Source organism: Budorcas taxicolor, chromosome 11 (assembly GCF_023091745.1).
Source record: "Budorcas taxicolor isolate Tak-1 chromosome 11, Takin1.1, whole genome shotgun sequence".
In the NCBI taxonomy this organism is placed as follows: Eukaryota; Metazoa; Chordata; class Mammalia; order Artiodactyla; family Bovidae; genus Budorcas; species Budorcas taxicolor.
Genome location: NC_068920.1, coordinates 127180420 through 127206039, shown reverse-complemented (window position 1 = coordinate 127206039; position 25620 = coordinate 127180420). Strand labels below are relative to the sequence as shown.

The window sequence follows — 25620 nt, the reverse complement described above, 5'->3', positions numbered from 1 at the left end:
TTAGCAGGGGCTGAGGAGCAGAGAGAGTGGGATTTAGTGTTTAATGGATGCAGAACTTCAGTTTGGGATGATGAAAAGTCCTGAGATGGATGATTGTGATGATTGTACAACCGTGTGAATGTGCTTAATGCCACTAGATTGTACACTTACAGACCATTAAACAGTAATCCTTATGTTCTGTATTTCACCACAGTAGAAATGAGGGAGTAATAAGTGATGGTTGCCAGGAGCTGAAGGCATGGGGTTGGGGAATGGTGAATGACTGTTAACGGATATAGGTTTTTTGGAGGTGATGGAAATATAAAATTAGATGGAGGTGATGGCTGTACAACTCTGAAATACTAAATACCACTAATCATACAGTCTGAAAAGGTGAATTTTATGGTAAATGGTAGCATATCTAAAGTGGTTATGAAAAATGTATAAGATGGGTAGAGAGTCACATTTTTTTTTTTTTTTGAGAGTCACATTTTAAAATTGTCCGTTATGGGAGTATTTGGGCTTCCCTGGTGGCTCAGACAGTAAAGAATCTGCCTGCAATACAGGAAACCTAGGTTTGATCCCTGGGTCAGGAAGATCCCCTGGAGAAAGGAATGGCTACCCACTTCAGTTTTCTTGTCTGGAGAATTCCATGGCTACAGTCTGTGGAGCGTTGCAAAGAGTTGGACACGATTTAGTGACTAACACTTTCACTTTCATGGGAATATTAGGGTGATCTTCCTGGGGCAGGGAAAAGTCCTTCAGTGTACCATTAGAAACATTTAACCCGTTTTCAGTTCAGAGACCTTTTATTGAGCACTTGCTATTACCAGGGGCTGTTCTGAACACTGAATTCTCAGAAGAATGAGATGTGGTCCTCTTATTGGGAAGCTTACTTGTATCTGTTCAACCTAGGTTTTTTTCTCTCAGTTTAAAAGTGAGTGAGATGTGAACTTCCCAGAGGTTTTCAAGTGTTTGCCTAATGCCTTTTGTGGTATTTTGCCTTCCTGTGTGTGTAAGGTGGGATGATAGTGCAGCTCTGGTCTTATTTCTGAAAATTCTCTAGACCTTGTGTCACAGGATTTTTTGCACTTGGTAAAATGAGTTTGAGATTGACTTTCTGTGGTCACAGAAAATCAGGTTTTCAGAACATTCCTTGTGACCAGTTTCATAAACAAGCTTTGGGCTAAACTTCTCAGTGTTAGGAATCAGTTTTTGAGAGATTATATCTAGCACACAGAAGTCTTTTCCTGAATTTGTGTGTTAAATAATACGTGCCTTCTTTTTGTGATGTCCTGCTAATTGATAGAGAATTATTTCTCTGAATAAGTGTGGTTTTTGTATACTTTATTGTCTGAGAAGCATCATACTCTTTCTCAGCTAGAGAGATTTGTCAGTGGCTGAGTTATAAGTGACATCTGTGGGAGGAGCACCATGCTGAATGCATCAGGAGCTGTGGGAAAGTTCTCTCTGCTGTGGTCTCTAGGTTTTTAGAAGGGGGGGATTTGCATAATTTTACATAATTCACTATTTAAAGAAAGGTAAAATATGATAAATGACATTAGACCCACAGTTTAGTGTTGAAATGTTTAATGTTGAATTGAGAGAGAATGAATCTGTTTGGACAGGGGGCCAGGCCAGGTTCCATGATGTAGGCAGATATAGTTGTAAAGGATTTGGAAGGTTGGAATATGTGACGGGGAATTGGGAGCTTTGCAGCTGGGTAGAATGTGTTAGCTAAGGGGAGACAGTGGAAAACCATTAGACGTTTATTTGTGAGATAATATGTAGTCCAGTTTGCCTGCCCTGTCTTGCACATGAAGAGGGGTAGGGAGCAGTAAGTCTAGGCAGGAAGGTGAGAGGATCTGTCAAGGAGGGCCTTGAATGCCTTCTATTGTGTATGAAGGGTGCCTCCTTTGTAGAAATTACAGAGCTTTTAGGAGACTGAGGAGAGGCTTGGGAGTGATCCTAGCTTCACTGATGTGACCGGACTACCAGTCTCAGTGTGCACTGGAGGAACGAGAGGCTGAGATGCAGTCACCAGTTGCAGTGTTGTCCCATCTGGGGTAAAGCGGAGGCTAGGAGAGAAACAGGAGCATTGCAAACCAGAACCTGCATCTGCTTGTGTGGGGCGAGGGAGTTGTGGAAGGTGGTTGAACTGAAAGAACTGGGAGAGTAGCAGTAAGTAAATACTGTTACAGCATGGAAGGGAAGTAAGATTAGGAAAAAGCATTGTTTTATAAAGGAAGAGAACAAGATAAACTTTGAGAAGTCATGATTTTAAAAAGCACTTTTATCTATGGTATGTGTTCCTCATAAAAGTTCCGTAATATAAACAGGATGACTGTTATCTTTCTTTGTTGTTAAGATAAGGAAGTTGAGGCTCTGTCAGTTTGAAGTCTTGCCAGAGGTCACACGGCTGGTCACTTATGGAGTCAGTCGGGCCTCCAGCGTTCAGTGGTTCCCACTCCTCCAGCCCACCTCCAGGCGCTCCTGCCACAGTCATGGTCTCCCTTACCAGGAGTAGGAGTCTCTCCAAAGCATCCATTCAGACCATGGGCGACTCCTTCCAGAACTCTCCCAGACACCCTTCAGCCAGCAGGGAATGGCAACCCACTCCAGTGTTCTTGCCTGGAAAACCTCATGGACAGAGGAGCCTGGTGTGCTATAGGCCATGGGTTTGCATGGAGTTGGACATGACTGAGCAACTAACACACAGACAATTTTAAGGAAACATTTCAGTTCAGTTCAGTTCAGTTGCTCAGTCGTGTCCGACTCTTTGCGACCCCATGAATCACAGCACCCCAGGCCTCCCTGTCTATCACCAACTCCCGGAGTTCACTCAGACTCACGTCCATCGAGTCAGTGATGCCATCCAGCCATCTCATCCTCTGTCATCCCCTTTTCCTCTTGCCCCCAATCCCTCCCAGCATCAGAGTCTTTTCCAATGAGTCAACTCTTCGCTTGAGGTGGCTAAAGTACTGGAGTTTCAGCTTCAGCATCATTCCCTCCAAAGAAATCCCAGGGCTGATCTCCTTCAGAAGGGACTGGTTGGATCTCCTTGCAGTCCAAGGGACTCTCAAGAGTCTTCTCCAACACCACACTTCAGAAGCATCAATTCTTCGGCGCTCAGCCTTCTTCACAGTCCAACTCTCACATCCATACATGACCACAGGAAAAACCATAGCCTTGACTAGACGGACCTTTGTTGGCAAAGTAATGTCTTTGCTCTTCAATGTGCTATCTAGGTTGGTCATAACTTTTCTTCCAAGGAGTAAGCGTCTTTTAATTTCATAGCTGCAGTCACCATCTGCAGTGATTTTGGAGCCCCCCCAAATAAAGTCTGACACTGTTTCCACTGTTTCCCCATCTATTTCCCATGAAGTGATGGGACCGGATGCCATGATCTTCGTTTTCTGAATGTTGAGCTTTAAGTCAACTTTTTCACTCTCCTCTTTCACTTTCGTCAAGAGGCTTTTTAGTTCCTCTTCACTTTCTGCCGTAAGGGTGGTGTCATCTGCATATCTGAGGTTATTGATAATTCTCCCAGCAATCTTGATTCCAGCTTGTGTTTCTTCCAGCCCAGTGTTTCTCATGATGTACTCTGCATATAAGTGAAATAAGCAGGGTGACAATATACAGCCTTGACATACTCCTTTTCCTATTTGGAACCAGTGTGTTGTTCCATGTCCAGTTCTAACTGTTGCTTCCTGACCTGCATACAAATTTCTCAAGAGGCATCTCTCTCAGAATCTTCCACAGTTTCTTGTGATCCACACAGTCAAAGGCTTTTGCATAGTCAATTAAGCAGAAATAGATGTTTTTCTGGAACTCTCTTGCTTTTTCGATGATCCAGCAGATGTTGGCAATTTGATCTCTGGTTCCTCTGCCTTTTAAGGAAACATTTAATGACCAGCTAACCTCATGGTCCAGCCTTACTGTCCTTCTTGGTCATCATCTGAAATACAGGTCTCTCCGATAGTCTGTCTGCTTTACGTTTAGTCATCTCCAGACTCATTTGCTTTTGCACGACCCCATACCTAGACTCTTAAAGTTGTTTACTCTCCCCCTGCTTACATCTTTTCGGTACATGCTGAAGTCTGTGGAAAAGTGCCAGAGACAGAGCTATACGTAAAGGAATAGCAAGGCCAGTCTGGCTGGAGTGGCCTCGGTGAGAGGGCAGATGCCAGGAGATAAGGTCAAAGTGAAGCAAGAAACAGGGTGTCTGCCTCCTGAAAGCCATAATAAGGAATTTGGACTTTATTCCAAAGTTATTTGGGAACCCATTGAGGCTTTTCATTATTGTTTTATATTTTGCTTTACTCATTTCTTAAAATAGAGAAATACAGTGTGCCCTCTCAGTATTGAAATTTAGAAGGAAGAATATAAAGTTATTCAAAAATATTCAAAAACCTATATCTTGCTTCCAATTTATAACTAGTTAAGGTAGAAAAAAGAGTGGAGGGGACAAAGGACAGGGGCAGAGTATACAGACTGGTGGTGGGTCAGACGGAGAAGGAGTCTGCTCACAGGCCTGCTCACCACTCTCAAGGTCACATGCTGAACTGTCTGGTAGCCACACAGTGTCCTGGACAGTGGGTTCACTTGGTAGGTGCTCAGAATATTAGTTGAATGATTGAATAAATGTTGGATGAAACTTTCTCACAAGTAGAAAACTAGCTATGTAACCATATATAGAAGAATCCATAGACAAGGCACCCTTAGAAGGACACATACGTGGCTATAGAGACAGACTCATTGCAGGGTTTTGATATCAGATTTGTTTCTAAAGAATTCCTCTAAAAGATCATTCTGGCTGTGTGTGGAGAAAGACTTTAGGAGGCGGAGAAGAGGTTGGGGAATGTGGTCCAGGGTAGAGATGTTGAACTCGGGGATGACATTAGAGGGCCAGTTTGAAAACAGGGCTCTCAGGACTTGCTTGTGCAGTGGTTGTGGAGCACCCAAGGATGACCCCGACGTTAGGTGAGTGGTTGGCATTTACTGAGATGCGAAAGACTGAGGGGAGTGTGGTGTATATTGTGTTCAGAGCACTGTTCTGGGCACCTAGTAGAAATGAACATAAGATAATTTTTTTTCCAGGCAGACTTAGAGATAATTAGGTATAATAAAACTTGACTGTTCTTAATGTATAATTCAGTGAGTTTTCACAGCCTCTTACAACATGGTCATAGTCCTAAACAACCTGTACAACAGTCAAGAGTTAGCACAGATCCTTCTTAAAAATTTCCCCATGGCCCTTTTAGTCAGCCCTTTCCACATCTCCAGGCACCAATATCTACTGATTTATTGTCTGTGTTCTTACCATTTTGCCTTTAAGAGAACTTCTAATCTGAAGAGAGGAATGTAAAAATGACCAATCAGGGTAGGTTGTGGTAAATAACTGTAGTTGTGTAGGCATGTTTGTGGAGTGAGGAAGGTTTATTACAAGTTTGGGGTGATCAGTTAGGTTCTGACTTATTTAATTTACTTTCAAAACTAGAGAGAACTGTGTTTCCTAAGAGAAATATGAATGCTTTAAAACAGCAGTGTTGTTTTCCCAGAGAGGCAGTGGACACTCCTGAAAAGTGATTACCTGTTTCATATGGTTCTTTCCTAAATAATTATATGCACAAACTTTCTTTTCAGTGAATTTGGGCGGTTTGAAGGATCACATTAAGGAGATCCAGAGGTGTCGGCGTTTGATTCTTATTGCTTGTGGAACAAGTTACCATGCTGGTGTAGCAGTAAGTGGCTTCTTAAAATTTTAGTTGTGTTATTTTGGTTATTAGAAAATACCTGCAGACAAATAGTACCTCCAGTAACATAGCATGTAAAACTATTTTTTTGTTTTTATTGTTAAAACATCATGTTTTGATGACAAAAATCAAGAAGGTTGAGGAAAGGAATTTTAATAGCTACTTGGAATTACTTATCAATGGATCATCTGCTTAGATATACAGGTGGACCGCCTGCAACTGACTTAACAAAAGGCAAAGAGTGGCAAGTTCTTGTGCCCTCCTGGCCTTGTGGTTCACACCACATGCCTGCTTCTGTTAGAGCAGTTCCTGGGTTTTGTGTGTCATTGTTCACTTACCTCAGACAGGGGGATGGGGCAAGTGAACCTTAATAGGATTTTGCCTAGTAAGCACATTTCTGCAGAGAAAGGACATCTTCTTTTTTGATAGACTTGACTGTTGATTTTGGAAGCTGAAATTCTGTATCAGAGATGTGTGTTGGCTGTCAGTATGGAAGTATAGGACTTTTAACAGTCTTTCAGTCCAATAAATCAGATCCACATGTAGTTACACTGTAAAGAGACAGGTTGTGTGCTGTTGATATCAATTTCTATAAGTACAGAAAACCTTTACACACTCAGTTCTGTTTTAGGATTGATTTCCAAAGTTCATGACAGTAATTTTTTAATTTGCTGGGGTGTAAATATTACTTATCTACAATTGTGGGAACCATTCATTTGATGAGTGAGTAAAACCCAACCCTTGCCTCTCAGTAGGCTTTGTTCTTCTCTAAAGCACCCTCTTCTCCCTCCTTCCCCACTTTCCCCAAATTACGTGGTCCTAAAAAGGAAAATCTGTGCAGTTTTGAAGGGATGAGTTGTAAGAAAGTAATTGTTTTGAGCATTAGAAATAAAAAGAATGAACTAAAGACATTAGTGTAAGTTAAAGGATTGGTTAATTTAGTGGTGGCTTAGATCTGTTATTGAATGAACCCTCTATTCAGAAATTAAAAATTAATTAATTGTTTCATCTAATGCTTAGCCTGTATTGTGGGGCATAAATCATATATATGCTGTGTTAGAATTCTCTGATTTGAAAAGATGTAGGGTCTTCTTTTGATTTGTTTGGTTTTTTTGGAGACTACAATATTAACAAATATTAAAAATCTCGTGTGGTGGGACTTCCTTGGTAGTTCATTGGTTATTACTCTAGGCTTCCACTGCAGGGGGCACAAGTTTGATCCCTGGTCAGAGCATGAAGATCCCACATGCTGCACCACTGCAGCCCCCTCCCCCCTGCAAAAAAAAAGTAATTCCAGTGTGGTTTAGGATACAAAAGTGTCATTGAATTGATCCTATCTAGTTATCCCCCCTAGTCTACCCTCCATACTGCAGAGTTTGAAAATAGTGACCATTCTTAAATAAGATTTCTGAAGTGTATTGACTCTTTTTGAGAAAACACATTCTTAATGAATACATAGTATTTTTTTTTTAATACATAGTATTTTGAAGTGTTTAATTTTTCATTTGGTATTTCTGCATCTGTTGTCTTCATTTGAAATCTCTTACTGATCTGGTATTATATGAATTGTCATTTAAAACTTAGAATTGTCATTTAAAACTCTACCTTGGGAAGGTAGAGTTAATATGCAAGCTAACTCAGAACAGTGCTTTTTCCACTACTCAAAACATTTTATATGTGTGGGTCTATTTGCTTATAAGAACACATGCATTTATATTGTCTAAAGAGACTTGTGCTGAAATGTTAACAGTGCTTATCTCCTGGGTGGTGGGATTTCGTATTTTTTTTAATGCTTTAATCTGTGTTGTTTGTATTTTCTAACATTGCTTACATATCATTTTTATAATCAGAAAAAGTGAAAACTATACATTGAGTCTAAGATATTCCAGTGAAAAAGAGTATTTGAAATACAGTTGTCTGACCAAGGCATCTGTTTTCTCTGTAGACACGTCAAGTTCTGGAAGAGCTGACTGAGTTGCCTGTTATGGTGGAGCTTGCCAGTGACTTCCTGGATAGAAACACCCCAGTTTTTCGAGATGATGTTTGCTTTTTCATTAGTCAGTCAGGTATGCTAATTTTAAAGACTTAAAAGGAAAGTCGTTCTTTCTAACAACTACAGCATATATCTGCAAAACTGATACTTAAAGATGAACTAGTATTTGCTGGTGAGTCAGTCAATTCAGTTCAGTCGCTCAGTCGTGTCCCACTCTTTGCAGCCCCATGAATCGCAGCACGCCGGGCCTCCCTGTCCATCACCAACTCCCGGAGTTCACCCAGACTCACGTCCATTGAGTCAGTGTTGCCATCCAGCCATCTCATCCTCTGTCATCCCCTTCTCCTCCTGCCCCCAATCCCTCCCAGCATTAGAGTCTTTTCCAATGAGTCAACTCTTTGCATGAGGTGCCCTAAGTACTAGAGTTTTTCAGCTTTAGCATCATTCCTTCCAAAGAAATCCCAGGGCCGATCTCCTCTAGAATGGGCTGGTTGGATCTCCTTGCAGCCCAAGGGACTCTCAAGAGACTTCTCCAAAACCACAGTTCAAAAGCATCAATTCTTCCGCACTCAGCTTTCTTCACAGTCCAACTGTCACATCCATACATGACTACTGGAAAAACCATAGCCTTGACTAGACGGACCTTTGTTGGCAAAGTAATGTCTCTGCTTTTGAATATGCTGTCTAGGTTGGTCATAACTTTCCTTCCAAAGAGTAAGCGTCTTTTAATTTCGTGGCTGCAGTCACCATCTGCAGTGATTTTGGAGCCCCCAAAACTAAAGTCTGACACTGTTTCCACTGTTTCCCCATCCATTTCCCGTGAAATGATGGCATCTTCATCTTCTCATGAAGACGCCGTGATCTTAGTCTTCTGAATGTTTAGCTTTAAGCCAACTTTTTCACTCTCCACTTTCACTTTCATCAAGAGGCTTTTTAGTTCCTTCACTTTTTGCCCTAAGGGTAGTGTCATCTGCATATCTGAGGTAATTGTTATTTCTCCCGGCAATCTTGATTCCAGCTTGTGCTTCTTCCAGCCCAGCGTTTCTCATGATGTACTCTGCATAGAAGTGAAATAAGCAGGGTGACAATATGCAGCCTTGACGTACTCCTTTTCCTATTTGGAACCAGTCTGTTGTTCCATGTCCAGTTCTAACTGTTGCTTCCTGACCTGCATATAGGTTTCTCAAGAGGTAGGTCAGGTGGTCTGGTATTCCCATCTCTTTCAGAATTTTCCACAGTTTATTGTGATCCACACAGTCAAAGGCTTTGGCATAGTCAATAAAGCAGAAGTAGATGTTTTTCTGGAACTCTCTTGCTTTTTTGATGATCCAGAGGATGTTGGCAATTTGATTTCTGGTTCCTCTGCCTTTTCTAAAACCAGCTTGAACATCTGGAAATTCACAGTTCACGTATTGCTGAAGCCTGGCTTATAGAATTTGGAGCATTACTTTACTAGCATGTGAGATGAGTGCAATTGTGCGGTAGTTTGAGCATTCTTTGGCATTGCCTTTCTTTGGGATTGGAATGAAAACTGACCTTTTCCAGTCCTGTGGCCACTGCTGAGTTTTCCAAATTTGCTGGCATATTGAGTGCAGCACTTTCACAGCATCATCTTTCAGGGTTCGAAATAGCTCAACTGGAATTCCATCACCTCCACTAGCTTTGTTTGTAGTGATGCTTTCTAAGGCCCACTTGACTTCACATTCCATGATGTCTGGCTCTAGGTGAGTGATCACACCATCGTGATTATCTTGGTCGTGAAGATCTTTTTTGTACAGTTCTTCTGTGTATTCTTGCCACCTCTTCTTAATATCTTCTGCTTCTGTTAGGTCCATACCATTTCTGTCCTTTATCGAGCCCATCCTTGCATGAAATGTTCCCTTGGTATCTCTAATTTTCTTGATGAGAGCTCTAGTCTTTCCCATTCTATTGTTTTCCTCTATTTCTTTGCATTGATCGCTGAGGAAGGCTTTCTTATCTCTTCTTACTATTCTTTGCATTCCAGTTATTTGCTGGTAACTTGACAAATATAGATTTATTTTTATATTATAGAATTCTTAATGAGTTAATAAAGGCAACACATTTTACACTCAAAAGAGCTGAAGTTTTAAAGACAAAGAATAAAAGGAGATCCTAAGAAGTAGGATCCTGTTATTAAAAGCTTTATAATTTTATCATTTTAAGTACGTGTTTTATTTAAAACAGATGGGGAAGGCAGGGGAGGAAATTGGGGATTAACAGATATATACTACTATATATAAAATAGATAACCAAGCTCAGGGAGCTATATTCAATATCAATATCTTATAATAACCCATAATGAACAAAAATCTGAAAAACATATATAGAACTGAATCACTTTGGTGTATGCCTGAAACATTGTAAATCAACTATACTTCAATTAAAAAATAATAAAGCAAATGATATTGTTGAAAGAGTCGTCAGTTTTCTGTTTTTGCATCTGTGGAAGAGCAAATGTTCACTGCTCTGTCTGTTACTATTGTCTTCTTTTTTATCCAGGAGAGACAGCAGATACCTTGATGGGACTTCGGTACTGTAAGGAGAGAGGAGCTTTAACTGTGGGGATCACAAACACAGTCGGCAGTTCCATATCGAGAGAGACAGACTGTGGAGTTCATATCAATGCTGGGCCTGAGATTGGTGTGGCCAGCACAAAAGTAAGTTCTTGACTTAATTCTCATGTGATAATTTAATCATAGTGTTGGTGAAATAGACTAATCTGTATCTTCTATTTCATTTCTTAGCACTTGTACAGTTCATATAGTTAACTAGTCATTGTAATTATCCTAAGACTTAAGGGTCAAAAATAGGTAAAAACACTTGTCATCTCCCTTCCTCATGCTCATCTTAAGAGCTTAAAAGGGACAAAGGTATATAATGTAAGTTCATTTTGCTTCAGTCTCTGCTGGCTCTCTCCATTCAGCATTTATATCACTCCTGCCCTGGCGGGGTAGGATCTGTGGTAAGTATAACAGCTTCTTCTTTGAGTATAGTAGGGAATTAGAAAAATAACAGAAACATCCAGTTTAATTCTAATAATTTTTGACATCTTTATTTACGTATTTATACTGTCCTAATAAATGTGCCAAAATATGCACACTACCTTTGAAGGTTTGTAAAGAGAAATACACTTTTAGTATAAAGCTTGGTGATATTAAAAAAAGAGTATTATATAACACTATCTGTTTTTTCTTTAAATATACCATACATCTGTGGAGATTTATAAGCACCTTTATTTTTGTGGAGGCCTAGGGAGACTACTTTGTTCTTTGAAATTAGGATATGTGTAAATTTAGTACTAGTAATAAAAATATGAATCTTAGGAAGTTGTATAAATGGAGGAAATGTTCTCCACACATGTATTATTCTTTGTGATTTCAAAATTTCAGTTTCTTATCTGTTGTTCTGCTTAAATCTAATATTTATTGCTGATTGTTGAATAAGATGCTTAGGTATTGGTGGGTTTATGTTAACGATGTGTGTAGTATGTTAAAGATGTTAACATATACAAATAACATTTGGATTCTTTTTTTCATTTAAAGAACCCCATGGAGAGTTTTTTTGTGGAAAAGTTAAAATTTTCAAGTAAAAACTCCAAGTGAGGTTTTTGTTTCTTAGTTACTTCGATATTACTAACACTATAGTTTACAGAAAACTGAAGCCTGAATTTTCTCCATATGGTAATTAAAACATGTAAGATATTTGTTCTTGGGTTTCCGTTCTGTGCCTGAATGAATAAACAGCCTCCCTCAGCAGCAGTTTTTGGATTCTTGGAAAGTGTCCAGACAGACAGCTTTTGATCACGGGTTAGAATCCCAGACCCTTCATTCAAACACATTTGAAGCAAGGGCTTCAGCATGGCATGTTTGGGACGTGGGATCATAGCAGTGAACAGGGGCTGTTGATTTATCTTTTTATTGAATCTTTGTTAACTATGAACTGCCAGGAGAAATGGATTTTTTTTGGATTTCTAATTCTGTCATTCATGAAAAGATAATTTTCCTCAGTATTTTATTATAATTTTCAAACTTATTAGCAGAATTTAAAGAATTTTACATTTAACACCTCTATACCCATCACTTAGATTCTGCTGTCAACTTTTTTTCTACAACTTTACTGAGGTATAATTTTCATATAGTATTCACAAATTTTAAGTTATACTTTTAGTAAATGTGGCTGTTTATCACCATAGCCAATTTTAAAAGACTTAATTTCTTGAAAAAGTTCCTTTGTGCCTAGTCAATTTCCACTTCTACCCGTCAGCCTTAGCTTCAGGCAAGTAATACTTTCTCTTGCTATATTATTTCATATTTAATTTTCTAGAAATTTCTTAAAAATGAGATTGTAATAATACATGTCTCTTGTATCTGGCTTCTTGCATTTAATGTGAGGCTTTAAGATTTATTCATGTTTTTTTTTAATGTCAGTAGGTTTTTTTTTTGGCAAGTCATTTTCTAAAATCTTTTTGTTTTGAAATAACTATAGATTTATAGGAAGTTGCAAAGATAATAGAGAAGTCCAGATACTTTTCACCCAGTTCCCCCCAGTAGTTGAACCTTGTATAGGAAAATAAGCATTTCCTTTTAGTATATACTTCAATTTCTTTAAAAAAAAAAATGACTCCCTGAAAACATAGTATTATGACAGTTTAGTCTAATTTTTCTTAGATTCACTAAAAGCTGCAGGCCAATTATCACTGAAGAACATAGACAAAAAAATCTTCAACAAGATACTAGCTAAGCAAATTCAATAATACTTTAAAAGAATCATACACCAGGATCAGTTTGGATTTACCCCAAGGAGGCAAGGATTTTTCAGTATCTACAAGTCAATCAGTGTGATACACCACATTAACAAATTGAAGAATAAAAACCATATGATCATCTCAGTAGATGCAAAAAAAGCTTTTGATGAAATTCAGTATCCATTTATGAAAATGCTCTCTGGAAAGTGGGCATAGACAGACTCTGCTGCTGCTGCTAAGTTGTTTTAGTCATGTCCGACTCGGTGCGACCCCATAGACGGCAGCCCACCAGGCTCTGCCGTCCCTGGGATTCTCCAGGCAAGAACACTGGAGTGGGTTGCCATTTCCTTCTCCACCTCAACATAGTAAAGATCATATGTGAGAAACCCATAGATAACAGCATACTCAGTGGTGCAAAACTGAAGGCATTTCCTCCAAGATCAGGAAGAGACAAAGATGCCCACTATTACCATTTTTATTCATCACAGTATTGAAGCCCTAGTCATAGCAATCAAACCAGAAAAAGAAATAAAAGGACTGTAAATTGGAAAGAAGTAAGACCGTCACTGTTTGCAGATGACATAATACTATACATAGAATATCCTAAGGATATCACTAGAAAACCGCTAGAGCTCATCAGTGAATTTAGCAAAGTTGCAGAGTGCAAAACTAATACACAGAAATCTGTTGCATTTCCAAACACTAACTATGAGCTATCAGGAAAAGAAATTAAGGAAATAATCCCATTTGCCATTGCTTCAGAAAGAATAAGATGCCTAGAAATAAGTGCACCTAAGGAGGGGAAAAGACCTGTACTCTGAAAACTATAACACAGTGATGAAAAAAATTGAAGATTACGCAAGTGGATGGAAATACATTGTGTTCTTGGATTAGAAGAATTAATATTGCTAAAATGAACAACTGCCCAAGGCAATCTACAGATTGAATGCAATGCCTTTCAAAATACTAATGCTATTTTTCGTAGAACTAGAGCAAGTAATTTAAAAATTTGTGTAAAAACATGAAAGACCTTGAATAGATGAAACAGTCTTGAGAAAGAACAGAACTGGAGGACTCATGCTCCCTGACATCAAACTATGCTACAAAGCTATAGTAATCAAAACAATATGGTACTGGTACAAAAACAGATGCTTAGATCAATGGAATGGAATAGCGAGCCCAGAAATAAACCCATGCACTTAAGTTCAATTAATCTATGACAAAGAAGCAAGAATATACAATAAAGTCAATCTCTTCAATAAGTGGTAATGGGGAAACAAGACAGTTACATGCAAAAGAATGGAGTTAGAATGTTCTCTAACACCATATACAAAACTAAACTAAAAGTGGATTAAAGAAAGACTTAAATGTGAGACCAGAAATCATAAAATTTCTAGATGCAAACCTAGTTAGAACACTCTTTGACTTATATTGCAGTAACTTTTTTTTGTATCCTTCTAAAATAATAGAAACAAAAGCAAAAGTAAATAAATGGGACCTAATTATGCTTAAAAGCTTTTGCGCAGCAAAGGAAACCATCAGCAAAACAAAAAGACAACCTGCTTAATGGGAAAAATATTTGCAAATGATATGACCAATGAAGGACTAATATCAAAAATTATATATATAAACAGCTCATACAACTCAGCATAAAAAAATACCTGATGAAAAAATTGGCCAAACACCTGAATAGACCTTTCTCCAAAGAGTACATGTAGTGGTCAACAAATGCGCTAAAAGATGTTCAGCACCCCTAATCATTCCGTTCAGTTCAGTTCAGTTCAGTTGCTCAGTCGTGTCCGACTCTTTGCGACCCCATGAATCACAGCACACCAGGCCTCCCTGTCCATCACCAACTCCTGGAGTTCACTCAGACTCACGTCCATCGAGTCAGTGATGCCATCCAGCCATCTCATCCTTGGTCGTCCCCTTCTCCTCCTGCCCCCAATCCCTCCCAGCATCAGAGTCTTTTCCAATGAGTCACCTCTTCGCATGAGGTGGCCAAAGTACAGGAGTTTCAGCTTTAGCATCAATCCTTCCAAAGAAATCCCAGGCTGATCTCCTTCAGAATGGACTGGTTGGATTTCCTTGCAGTCCAAGGGACTCTCAAGAGTCTTCTCCAACACCATAGTTCAAAGCATCAATTCTTCGGCGCCCAGCTTTCTTCACAGTCCAACCCTCACATCCATACAGGAAAATGCAAATGAAAACTACAGTGTGATAATCAGCTCACACTTATCAGAATGGCTATCATCAAAAAGGGCACAAATAACCAATGTTGATGAGGCTATAGAAAAAGAGAATCCTCGTGCATTGTTGGTAGGAATGTAAATTGATAAAGCCACTGTGGAAAACAGTATGGAGAATCTTCAAAAAATTGAAAACAATTATCAGATGATCCAGCAATTTCTCTTCTGAGTGTATATCCAAAGAAAATAAAAAATACTAATTTGAAAAAATACATGCACCCCAGTGTTCATAACAGCATTATTTACAGTTGCCAACTTATGAAAGCAACGTAAGTGTCCATCAACAGATGAATGGATAAAACAGATATGTATATAAATCACTTCTTTTTTATCCATTCACCTGTACACACACACATATACACACATACACCTACACACACAGTGGGATACTTCTCAATCATTAAAAACGAATGAAATTTTGCCATTTGCAGTAACATGAGTGGACTTGGAGGATAATATGCTAAATGAAATAAATAAAAGATAAATACTATATTGTGTCACCTATATGTGGAATCTAAAAAATACAGCAAACTAGTGAGTATAAAAAAAATGAAGCAGAGTGACAGATTTAGAGATCTAGTAGTTACTAGTGGGAACAGGGAAGAGGAGAGGAGCAATATAGAGGTAGAGGATGAAAAGGTGCAAGCTATTATGTGTAAAATATGCTACAAAGCATAATATAGGAACTATATCCAGTATTTTATAATAACTGTAAATCAAGTATAATCTTGAAAAATTATGAATCACTATTTTGTACTCCTGTAGCTTATGTAAGATGATACATTAAGTATTACTTCAATAAAAATAAGTTTTAAAATATACAGAAATCTTTTTTCTGTAAGCTGACAGTGGCTATTTAGAAATGTATGGGTGTGTGTGTTTGGAGAAGAGGTTCTATTTTTTAATAACTATGTGTTAGTCACTCAGTCATGTCTGACTCTTTGTGACCCCATGGACTGTTGCCTGCTAGGTTCCTCTGTCCATGGGATTCTCCAGGCAAGAGTACTGGAGTGGGTTGCCATTTCCTTCTCCAGGGGCTCTTTCCAACCCAGGGATCAAAGCCGGGTTTCCTGCGTTGCATGCAGATTCTTTACCATCTGAGTCATCAGGGAAGCTATAAAAATACTTAAAAATAACTCTACCAAGAAATGTGTAAGATATTCATAAATATTTGTCAAACAGATGAAAACTATATAACTTTTTTTTTTTTTAATGGGCTTTGCTGTGGCTCAGTGGTGAAGAATCCACCTGCCAGTGCAGGAGATGCGAGTTTGATCCTTGGGTCGGGAAGATCCCCTGGAGTAGGAAATGGCAACCCACTCCAGTATTCTTGCCTGGGTAATCCCATGGACAGAGAAGCTTTGGTGTGGGCTACAGTCCCCAGGGTTGCAAAAGTCAGACATTGCCGGGGTCCAGCCCCGGTGGATCCAGGGAATTCGAAGGTGGGGACGGCGTCGGCATCTTTGGAAAAATACATATTTAATTACAGATATAGAGAGAGATTAGAAACGGATAGTGTAGTAGGAGATAGTGTAGTGGAGAAAAGGAGGCTGAATCCAGATGGGAATTCAGCCAGAGAAACAGGAGCAAGAAGGAAGCGACATGGGGGAATCAGTCTTTCCGGAAACTGATCCGATTTCTTTATTTTTGGGTTTGCTTATATACCTTTTGTTACACATAGGGATGAATACAGAGTCACGGGGGGGTCAGCAGTCCTGACCTTTATCAAAATCAGGTGCCTCACATAAAAAGGTCTTAGGGATTTTATGATCCTTTCTTTCTGATAACCAAAAAACTTATTTCTTCCAAAGGTGTTTTTTCTTAAACCAGGCACCACCCTCCAAATAAAGTTACATTCCTATAGGGTGAGGGTGTAGTGAGTTACAATCAAGAAAGGAATTTATTTAACCCAAGGTTAACATGATTAATCTTAAAGGTTAATACTTATTTCTCCTATATGCTTAAAGGTTAATACTTACTTCTTCCTGTATGCTAGTTATATTCATTATAAGGGTAGGGAACATGGAGATTTAGCAGCAGACATCAGCCCAACAAATGAAAATCCTTTCACCAATGCTCCCCTTAAGATCTGTTTAGTCTTAAGATAGTGATAAAGTTACATTTTTACATAACAAGGACACAGCGATTTATAACAAAGCACAGTGATCTATTACAAAAGAGAAAATCCATTAACTCAAAAACTCTAGTATTGCTAACATCAAAAACTACCATATTTCCTTTTCTATATTCCAAATACATTGATTAATATATTCCCAGGTGCCTAAGGATATGGAGGCCTGGCGGCAATCATTGACTCAACAAGAAGAAAAAGCCCTGTGCTAATTAAGACTCTCAAAATACTCCAAAACTCTCTGTGCTGTTTATGGTTGAGAGGTAGTAAACAATCATGTGCGTAGTGGCAGGAGTATGGATAATCCTGTCACACAAGCTAGTCTGTCAGCAGAGAGGTTTGACCTGAAACATCCTTGTCCCACCCAGAGCAGGGAATTAGCAGCAATTATTGACACAACAAATGAAAAACCCTTCACCAATATAATTCCTAACCAACCCACTATACTAATAATTTCTAACTCCCCAAAAGAATTTGCCTTTAGTAAGTCTAAAACATCTCGTGCCTCTCAGATTGGGAGGCTGTAAACAATCACATGTGGCCGGACGAACCTATACAGGTGGGCTAGATAACCTTCAGAGGAGTCCGTAAGCTGAAACACTCTTGTCACGCCCAGGAATTTTTATTGCCTTGGAGCTGCACGTTTACTCCTTCTCCGAGAGAGACGGTTATGGGGGAGAGCCCCCCGTAAAGTCAGAGGTGTAGGTGAGAGCATAAAACAGACTCTGGTTTTGGGGTTAGATGCTCGGGAACAGGGGGTTTCCTGAGGCTTGATCACGCCTTTGCGTATGCCAAGCCTCCTTCCTCATGACCTTTGCCATGGGTGGAGTTACAACATATAACTTTCTAGACTTTTAAATTCCTAACAAATTGATAGAAACCATGTTTCTGGATGGGATGATTGTTTTGTAAATAAACTAAAAATGTGAGGCAGGATCTGTATTCTGTGACATAGCTCTAGTATATCAGAGAACTTAGGCTACAGGAAGTGTCTAGGGAAAAAAGCAGAAAGGGACAATGGAACCAACAGAATTAAGAATATTTAATAATACTTAACCAATGTTAGGGTAGAAGGACTGTTTATGCTAGAAAGTATGACCTAAAGTTAAAAAATTAAAGCTTTTGTGTCAATAAACACTATTGTAAAAGTTTAACCTAAACTGGGAAAATGTATTTGAAATTTAACAAGAGAGATCTTTCAAGACCAACTGAAAAGAAAACAAACCCAAGTCAAAAAATAAAAGCAAGTGAAGAATAATGAAATTAATTTTCAATAGATAAAACAAAATGACTGAAAAACATGAAAAATAATATTTTTTGAATTCAAGGGCTGTATGATGACGTAGTGAGAGTCTGTTGTCCAGCTGTCTGGTAAAAGTTTGTTGAAAGGATAATTCTCCACATTGCAAGGAATGTGGTAAAATAGGCATATCTCATATTCATGCACAGCTAACAGGAATGGAGATGGTCTGGGCAGTGTAATTGCAGGTCTTTAAGATATTCACAATTCTGTAACCTCGGTGGAAATTTTTTGTTTATTTTCATCTTTTTTTTTAAGTTAAAAGTTCCAAGTTCTTAAAATGCAGTGCAGCTAATTCTGTGCATTCTTGTGCTCTTTCAGGCATACACCAGCCAGTTTGTATCTCTTGTGATGTTTGCTCTTATGATGTGTGATGACAGGATCTCCATGCAGGAGAGACGCAAAGAGATCATGCTTGGATTGAAGCGGCTGCCCGGTATGAAGACCCTTACACACACAGTAGTTATTGTCTGAGGGAGTGGGGGATGGGTGAAGCTATGGCTTGTACCTATTTAGTTAGTAGTATCTCTTTACTTTTTGTACCTGTTCATTTAAAAACCCCGCACTGATAGCACAGAAGATTAGAAACATTGATGTTTTATCGGTTGTTATCCATATGGGCTGGAAGAAGCACAAGGTAGAATCAAGATTGCTGGGAGAAATATCAATAACCTCAGATATGCTGCTGCTGCTGCTGCTAAGTTGCTTCAGTTGTGTCCGACTCTGTGCGACCCCATAGACAGCTCTCCACCAGGCTCCCCTGTCCCTGGGATTCTCCAGGCAAGAACACTGGAGTGGGTTGCCATTTCCTTCTCCAATGCATGAAGAGGAACTAAAAAGCCTCTTGATGAAAGTGAAAGAGGAGAGTGAAAATGTTGGCTTAAAGCTCAACATTCAGAAAACTTAGATTATGGCATCTGGTTCCATCACTTCATAGGAAATAGATGGGGAAACAATGGAAACAGTGTCAGACTTTATTTTTGGGGGCTCCAAAATCACTGCAGATGGTGACTGCAGCTATGAAATTAAAAGACGCTTACTCCTTGGAAGAAAAGTTATGACCAACCTAGATAGCATATTGAAAAGCAGAGACATTACTTTGCCAACAAAGGTCCGTCTAGTCAAGGCTGTGGTTTTTCCTGTGGTCATGTATGGATGTGAAAGTTGGACTGTGAAGAAAGCTGAGTGCCAAAGAATTGATGCTTCTGAAGTGTGGTGTTGGAGAAGACTCTTGAGAGTCCCTTGGACTGCAAGGAGATCCAAGCAGTCCATTCTAAAGGAGATCAGCCCTGGGTGTTCTTTGGAAGGAATGATGCTAAAGCTGAAACTCCAGTACTTTCGGCACCTCATGCAAAAAGTTGTCATTGGAAAAGACTCTGATGCTGGGAGGGATTGGGGGCAGTAGGAGAAGGGGATGACAGAGGATGAGATGTTGGATGGCATCACCAACTTGATGGACGTGAGTCTGGGTGAACTTTGGGAGTTGGTGATGGACAGGGAGGCCTGGCATGCTGCAATTCATGGGGTCGCAAAGTCGGACACGACTGAACGACTGAACTGACCATATGTTAGTATTATATTGTTTGGTATATTGTCCTTTTTTCATAGATTTTGCTAACATTACTTCTTAACAGATTTGATTAAGGAAGTTTTGAGCATGGATGATGAAATTCAGAAACTGGCAACAGAACTTTATCACCAGAAGTCAGTCTTGATAATGGGCCGTGGCTATCATTATGCTACTTGTCTGGAAGGGGCCCTGGTAAGTCTTCTCATTTCCAGTTGTAGTCTGTTGACTCATAAACCTGGCAGATAGTCATATTTTCAGATTGAATGAAATAGGTGGAACTTTTACAAAAGTGCCTTTATATTTACGCATTCTGATTGGTTTACCTTGAGAAAGTATAACAGAATACTTAATTCAGAAATTGAAAATCAAGGAAGTACACTTCAGCATGAGAACTTGGGTTTAGAAAGTAACTTGGGTTAATGTTTTGTCCACATGTGAATAAAAAAATAATATATTCTCTAGGTGTGAGATTTGAGGTGAAATATGAAACAATTAGGAAAACTGTTACAAAGAAACATGAGTACACTCGTGATAGTCTAAAATCTTCAAAAAGTCCTTTTGGAGTTCTAAAACTCCCAGTTACTTGTTGACATTATAGAAATAATGATCAGTAAACATATTAGTTCTATTTGTACGTCACAGATCCTTTAATACTGTCTGAAAAATAAGACAGGGATTTCCAACAGCAGATATCTTGTGTAATATTTATTTAAGAATGGGTTTTTGAAAAACAGACTGAAGACTAATCTAGTTCTTTCCTCTTAGAAAATCAAAGAAATCACTTACATGCACTCTGAAGGTATCCTTGCTGGTGAGTTGAAACATGGCCCTCTGGCTTTGGTGGATAAGTTGATGCCTGTCATCATGATCATCATGAGAGATCACACCTATGCCAAGTGTCAGAATGCTCTACAGCAAGTGGTTGCTAGGCAGGTAAGTCAGGGGTTACTGTGAGGACACAGGCTGCACATGCAAGGGATCTTGGTTGCATAATTATTAGAATCATCCTGAAATCATCCCATCCCTCCCCCCACCCACCCAGGTCTGTGGAAAAATTGTCTTCCACAAAACTAGTCCATGGTGCCAAAAAGATTGGGAACCACTGCCACAGAGCTTCTATTTCCTTGACTTATGCATGAGACTTACCACATGGGATTGTGAGTTTTCCTATACCAGTGTGGAAAATTCTTAAAGAGATGGGAATACCAGACCACCTGACCTGCATCTTGAGAAATCTGTATGCAGGTCAGGAAGCAACAGTTAGAACTGGACGTGGAACAACAGACTGGTTCCAAATCGGGAAAGGAGTACGTCAAGGCTGTACATTGTCACCCTGCTTATTTAACTTATATGCAGAGTACATCATGAGAAATGCTGGGCTGGATGAAGCACAAGCTGGAATCAAGATTGCCGGGAGAAATGTCAATAACTTCAGATATGCAGATGACACTACCCTTATGGCAGAAAGTGAAGAAGAACTAAAGAGCCTCTTGATGAAAGTGAAAGAGGAAAGTGAAAAAGTTGGCCTAAAGCTCAACATTCAGAAAACTAAGATCATGGCATCCAGTCCCATCACTTCATGGCAGATAGATGGGGAAACAGTGACGGACTATTTTTGAGGGGTTCCAAAATCACTGCAGATGGTGACTGCAGCCATGAAATTAAAAGATGCTTGCTCCTTGGAAGAAAAGTTATGACCAACCTAGACAGCATATTAAAAAGGAGAGGCATTACTTTGCCAACAAAGGTCCATCTAGTCAAGGCTATGGTTTTTGCAGTAGTCATTTATGGATTTGAAAATCGGACTATAAAGAAATCTTCAGTGCTGAAGCATTGATGCTTTTGAACTGTGGTTTTGGAGAAGTCTCTTTAGAGTCCCTTGGACTGCAAGGAGATCCAACCAGTCCATCTAAAGGAAATCTGTCCTGAATATTCATTGGAAGGACTGATGTTGAAGCTGAAACTCCAATACTTTGGCCACCTGGTGTGAAGAACTGACTCATTTGAAAAGACCCTGATGCTGGGAAAGATTGAAGGCGGGAGGAGAGGGGGACGACAGAGGATGAGATGGTTGGATGGTGTCACTGACTCAATGGACATGAGTCTGAGTAAACTCTGGGAGTTGATGATGGACAGAGAGGCCTGGCCTGCTGCAGTCCATGGGGTCGCAAAGAGTCAGACACGACTGAGCGACTGAACTGACGTCAGTGAGGCCACATTGAATTGTGCAGTGCAAAATGTGCATGTTCACGTGTTACAGCCCTGCCTTTGCTTAACCAGTGATCGTGCATGTGATCTCTTTCCCAGGGACGGCCCGTGGTGATCTGTGACAAGGAAGACACTGAGACCATTAAGAACACAAAAAGAACAATCAAGGTGCCCCACTCAGTGGACTGCCTGCAGGGCATTCTCAGCGTGATCCCCTTACAGCTGCTGGCCTTCCACCTGGCTGTCCTGAGAGGTTATGATGTAAGTGTTGGACCACTGTGGAAATTTAGATAGTTTCCTTCCAAGTTTTTAGCAATAGGATTTGATAATTCCATCATACAGACATCTGTCACCTGTTGTAGTTCCATGGCCCAGTTTTGTCGGTTGCATCCTGACATTTTCACACCCATCGAACCTGAAAGAATCTTCGACATTAGCTCCATCAGTGGAGATTACCTCCTTGGGGACTCTCCACCTGTTTTCTTTCTGTGTTTCTCAGTGGGGTAGCTATTGGAAATTCTTTGGGACTTCCTCACACATTGAAGGACTCTCAGCATTCCTGGTCCCTCATTCATTGTGACAACTACAGTGACAATCAAAACATTCTACTCTTAACCGTCTCTGTGGCAGTCACTATTATTTTTCTATTAGGAGGACTGCATCACTGCCTCTGAGCTTTAATCTTGAGGGTTCAATTGTACTTACCGTTCCACATTTTCTGAGGGCAGAGAAATGGATTAATCTGTGTTTAAAAAATTTTAATATAGATTCAAGTCAAAAAGGCTCCTTCTGCTCAACTTTTGGTTAATCTAAAGAATCTATTCCAAAGTCATATACAGCTAAAAATTTACTAAAATGTATCCTTCTGTTGTAGTTTGTATAAAAAAATACACAGACAGTGAATGCTGAAAAACAAACAAAAACATCCCACTCTTACACATTTCTGGTGTCCCGGGAGAGGGATGCCAGCTTATAGAGGACCACAGGAGTTTTCCATGTGCTGAACTGGCTGCTTTGGAATTCTTGTTCTGAATTGATTTCGGGTTGTTTTAAGATGCATTATATCACTATATTTCTAATCGAATTCTTTGTAGTCTCCAGTAAAGACGGTTAAGGAACAAGCCGTTTTCTATTTTTAGGGGGTTTCTTTGGTTCTTTATTTGGCTGTACCAGCTCTTAGTTGTGGCATGCAGGATCTTTAGTTGCAGCATGTGAACTCTCAGTTGGCTTGCAGGATCTAGTTCCCCGAGCAGGGATCGAACCCAGGCCCCCTACATTGGGAGTGCAGAGTCTTAGCCCCTGGACCACCAGGACAGTTCCTGTTTTTATGTTTGTATAAGCAAAAATAATTTGCGGATAGCAACCGCCACCCCAGTTAGTATCATCTCTCAAATCTTACTCCTTTATTTTGCAGGTTGATTTCCCTCGGAATCTTGCCAAATCTGTAACCGTAGAATAAGGAGCATCTGAAACTGGGCGATTAAGCAACACAAGACACCTTTTGTATTTAAAACTTGATTTAAGATATCACCCCTTTAAGCCTTTTTTAGTAAATCCTTATTTATATATCAGTTATAATTATTCCATTCAATTTGTGATTTTTGTGAAATTACCTCATATTTTTCCATTGATTTGTGGGGGAGTTTGAATAGTGGAATCTATGTTGGTATTGGTATCAGATTTAGCTCTCATTTTCTTTGAAGGATGCTGAATGTTGGATTTTGGGACCCTCCACTTCAAACTGAAAGGATTGTATGTTATTAAAATAATTGGCATTTGTTTCAGCATACATTCATATTTCATTCAGGCCAATGAAAGTGTGTTTAATTGGAAAGTGTGTTTAATTGGAATATTTAATGCCAGTGACAGTGTACTTGGATATTTCATTAAGGTTTTGCTAAGTTATAAAGAGAAAATGCCGTGATTATTTTGAAATTTATTGTTTTGTTTTTAAATCAGTCTATGAAACTTAAAAACTGAAAACTTCTTCATGGGATTTCTATTTTCTTAGTCTCTTGGATTTATTGCCTGTTATCTGTAGATCAAGGTTTCTTAGGAAGCTAAGAAGTATAGTAGTGCATTGGTTTTATCCAGCCCTTAACAGAGAATGCTTGTGCAATTTCATAGCCCAGACTTTAAATCTGAGCTGCTTTGAACAGCTGACAATACAATTTTAAATTTGAAGATGGGATACAGATAAGTTGGATATCCTACTTCTTGTTTTTTTTTTTAATCTCTTAAAAGTGGTTTTGGTTTCCTTGTTATCTGTAGTTTCTTTTAAAAAATTACTGCTGAAGGACATTCTGTCTTGTTCTTTGAAATCACCACAGAGAGTTGCTATCAAATGTCAAATCAATACTGATGTTCAGAATTCTCTTCAGTTTTGTCCCAGAGAATTCCTTACAGTTAATTTTAACTTCCCTTTACTGCTTTGTTGAATCAAACCCTAGTACCTTCATGCCCATTTGGAAACTCCGTGCAGTTGTTTGGAAGATTTGCAAGTCTTTTGACTAAAATTTGGCTAAACGTATATGATGGGCTAAAATTAGAAAAAGCTATCTGCTTTACACTGATATTAGTGAAGGATTATATAAAATTTTTATTATTACTTTTTAGGTATTTTTCTTTCTGAATATTCTGTGCTTTACCCCTGAAATATACTTAGGAATGAAGAAAATATAAGTATAAAAGTGATATTGAGGTGCCTTCAGCTGGCTAGTGTCAGAAATGGAAACTTAACAACTTAGATTAAAAAATTTAGAGTAGAACACTAGTTTGACACCCAAAAAGTTGTGAATAATAATTTCTTCATGGAGCTTTCTAGCAACATCTTGGGCATTACAGGGCAGTGTGTTTATGTTTTGGTTAAGTCCTTTTCCTTCAAAAGTTTTCATTTTTAAATTGCGAAGGTAAGATATTTAGCCTAATAAAGTTAGCTGAGCCTTTTCCATTTTCTGTGTTTGAACTTCTGGTAGCTGTTGTATGAGAAGCATAGAATTCTGCCTTGTGTTAGCGTTAGAGAAAGAATTGGCATATTTTGAGGTAATTCAGAAAGACTGTTAGATTGAGACTACAGACCTGTTTTTAAAATAGGATTACTATTCATGTCATTATATAGCTGCTGCAGGTATACATTTATCTATTTCAATTGTTTGTAATATTATTTTGTGTAGGGCTGCTAGTTTTAGTATGTGTGTAGTGTCATCCTTAACTATGTTATTTCAGCATTTTTATGCACATGATTTGTATGGATTTGTAGCATTTCTGAAGTTCAGATTAGCTTTCTAAGTGAAACTGATATGTGAAGTCAGTCATTAGTTTCAGTCTGTTTCTTCTCCCTCTGTGTGTGTGTGTGTGTGTGTGTGTGTGTGTGTGTGTGTGTGTGTCTTTCTCTCACTCTCAGACACACACACACAGATACACTTCAAGCTAGGATAAGTTCTAAATCAAATCTCAAAAACCAATAGTAAGAAAAAAGAAGTGGTATTTTCCAAATAAACATCGTTTTTCTTCCCTACCCCTTTTTCTTGCTCCCTACACTGTTTAATATAGTGATTTTTAGATGCTTTTATGAATTATGAACACAAAATACTGTAATGAGGCAAACTGCTTTTAAGTGTGGATGCTCAGATAAAACCAATGTAATAAGTATAAGAAAATCATTTTTTG

General features: G+C 39.0%; 1 protein-coding gene across 1 annotated transcript in view; it reads left to right on the top strand.

Moving 5' to 3' along the window:
- The window catches only part of GFPT1 (glutamine--fructose-6-phosphate transaminase 1), a 60405-nt gene extending 36913 nt beyond the window's left edge, over nucleotides 1-23492 (top strand). Inside the window, exons 13-20 of the mRNA XM_052648438.1 lie at nucleotides 5626-5723; nucleotides 7681-7801; nucleotides 10249-10406; nucleotides 18495-18609; nucleotides 19808-19935; nucleotides 20509-20676; nucleotides 22051-22212; nucleotides 23366-23492. Coding sequence (XP_052504398.1) covers nucleotides 5626-5723; nucleotides 7681-7801; nucleotides 10249-10406; nucleotides 18495-18609; nucleotides 19808-19935; nucleotides 20509-20676; nucleotides 22051-22212; nucleotides 23366-23410 — 995 coding nt within the window. The 3' untranslated portion in view covers nucleotides 23411-23492. The remainder of the gene's footprint in view (nucleotides 1-5625; nucleotides 5724-7680; nucleotides 7802-10248; nucleotides 10407-18494; nucleotides 18610-19807; nucleotides 19936-20508; nucleotides 20677-22050; nucleotides 22213-23365) is intronic.
- Nucleotides 23493-25620: the final 2128 nt, after the last annotated feature.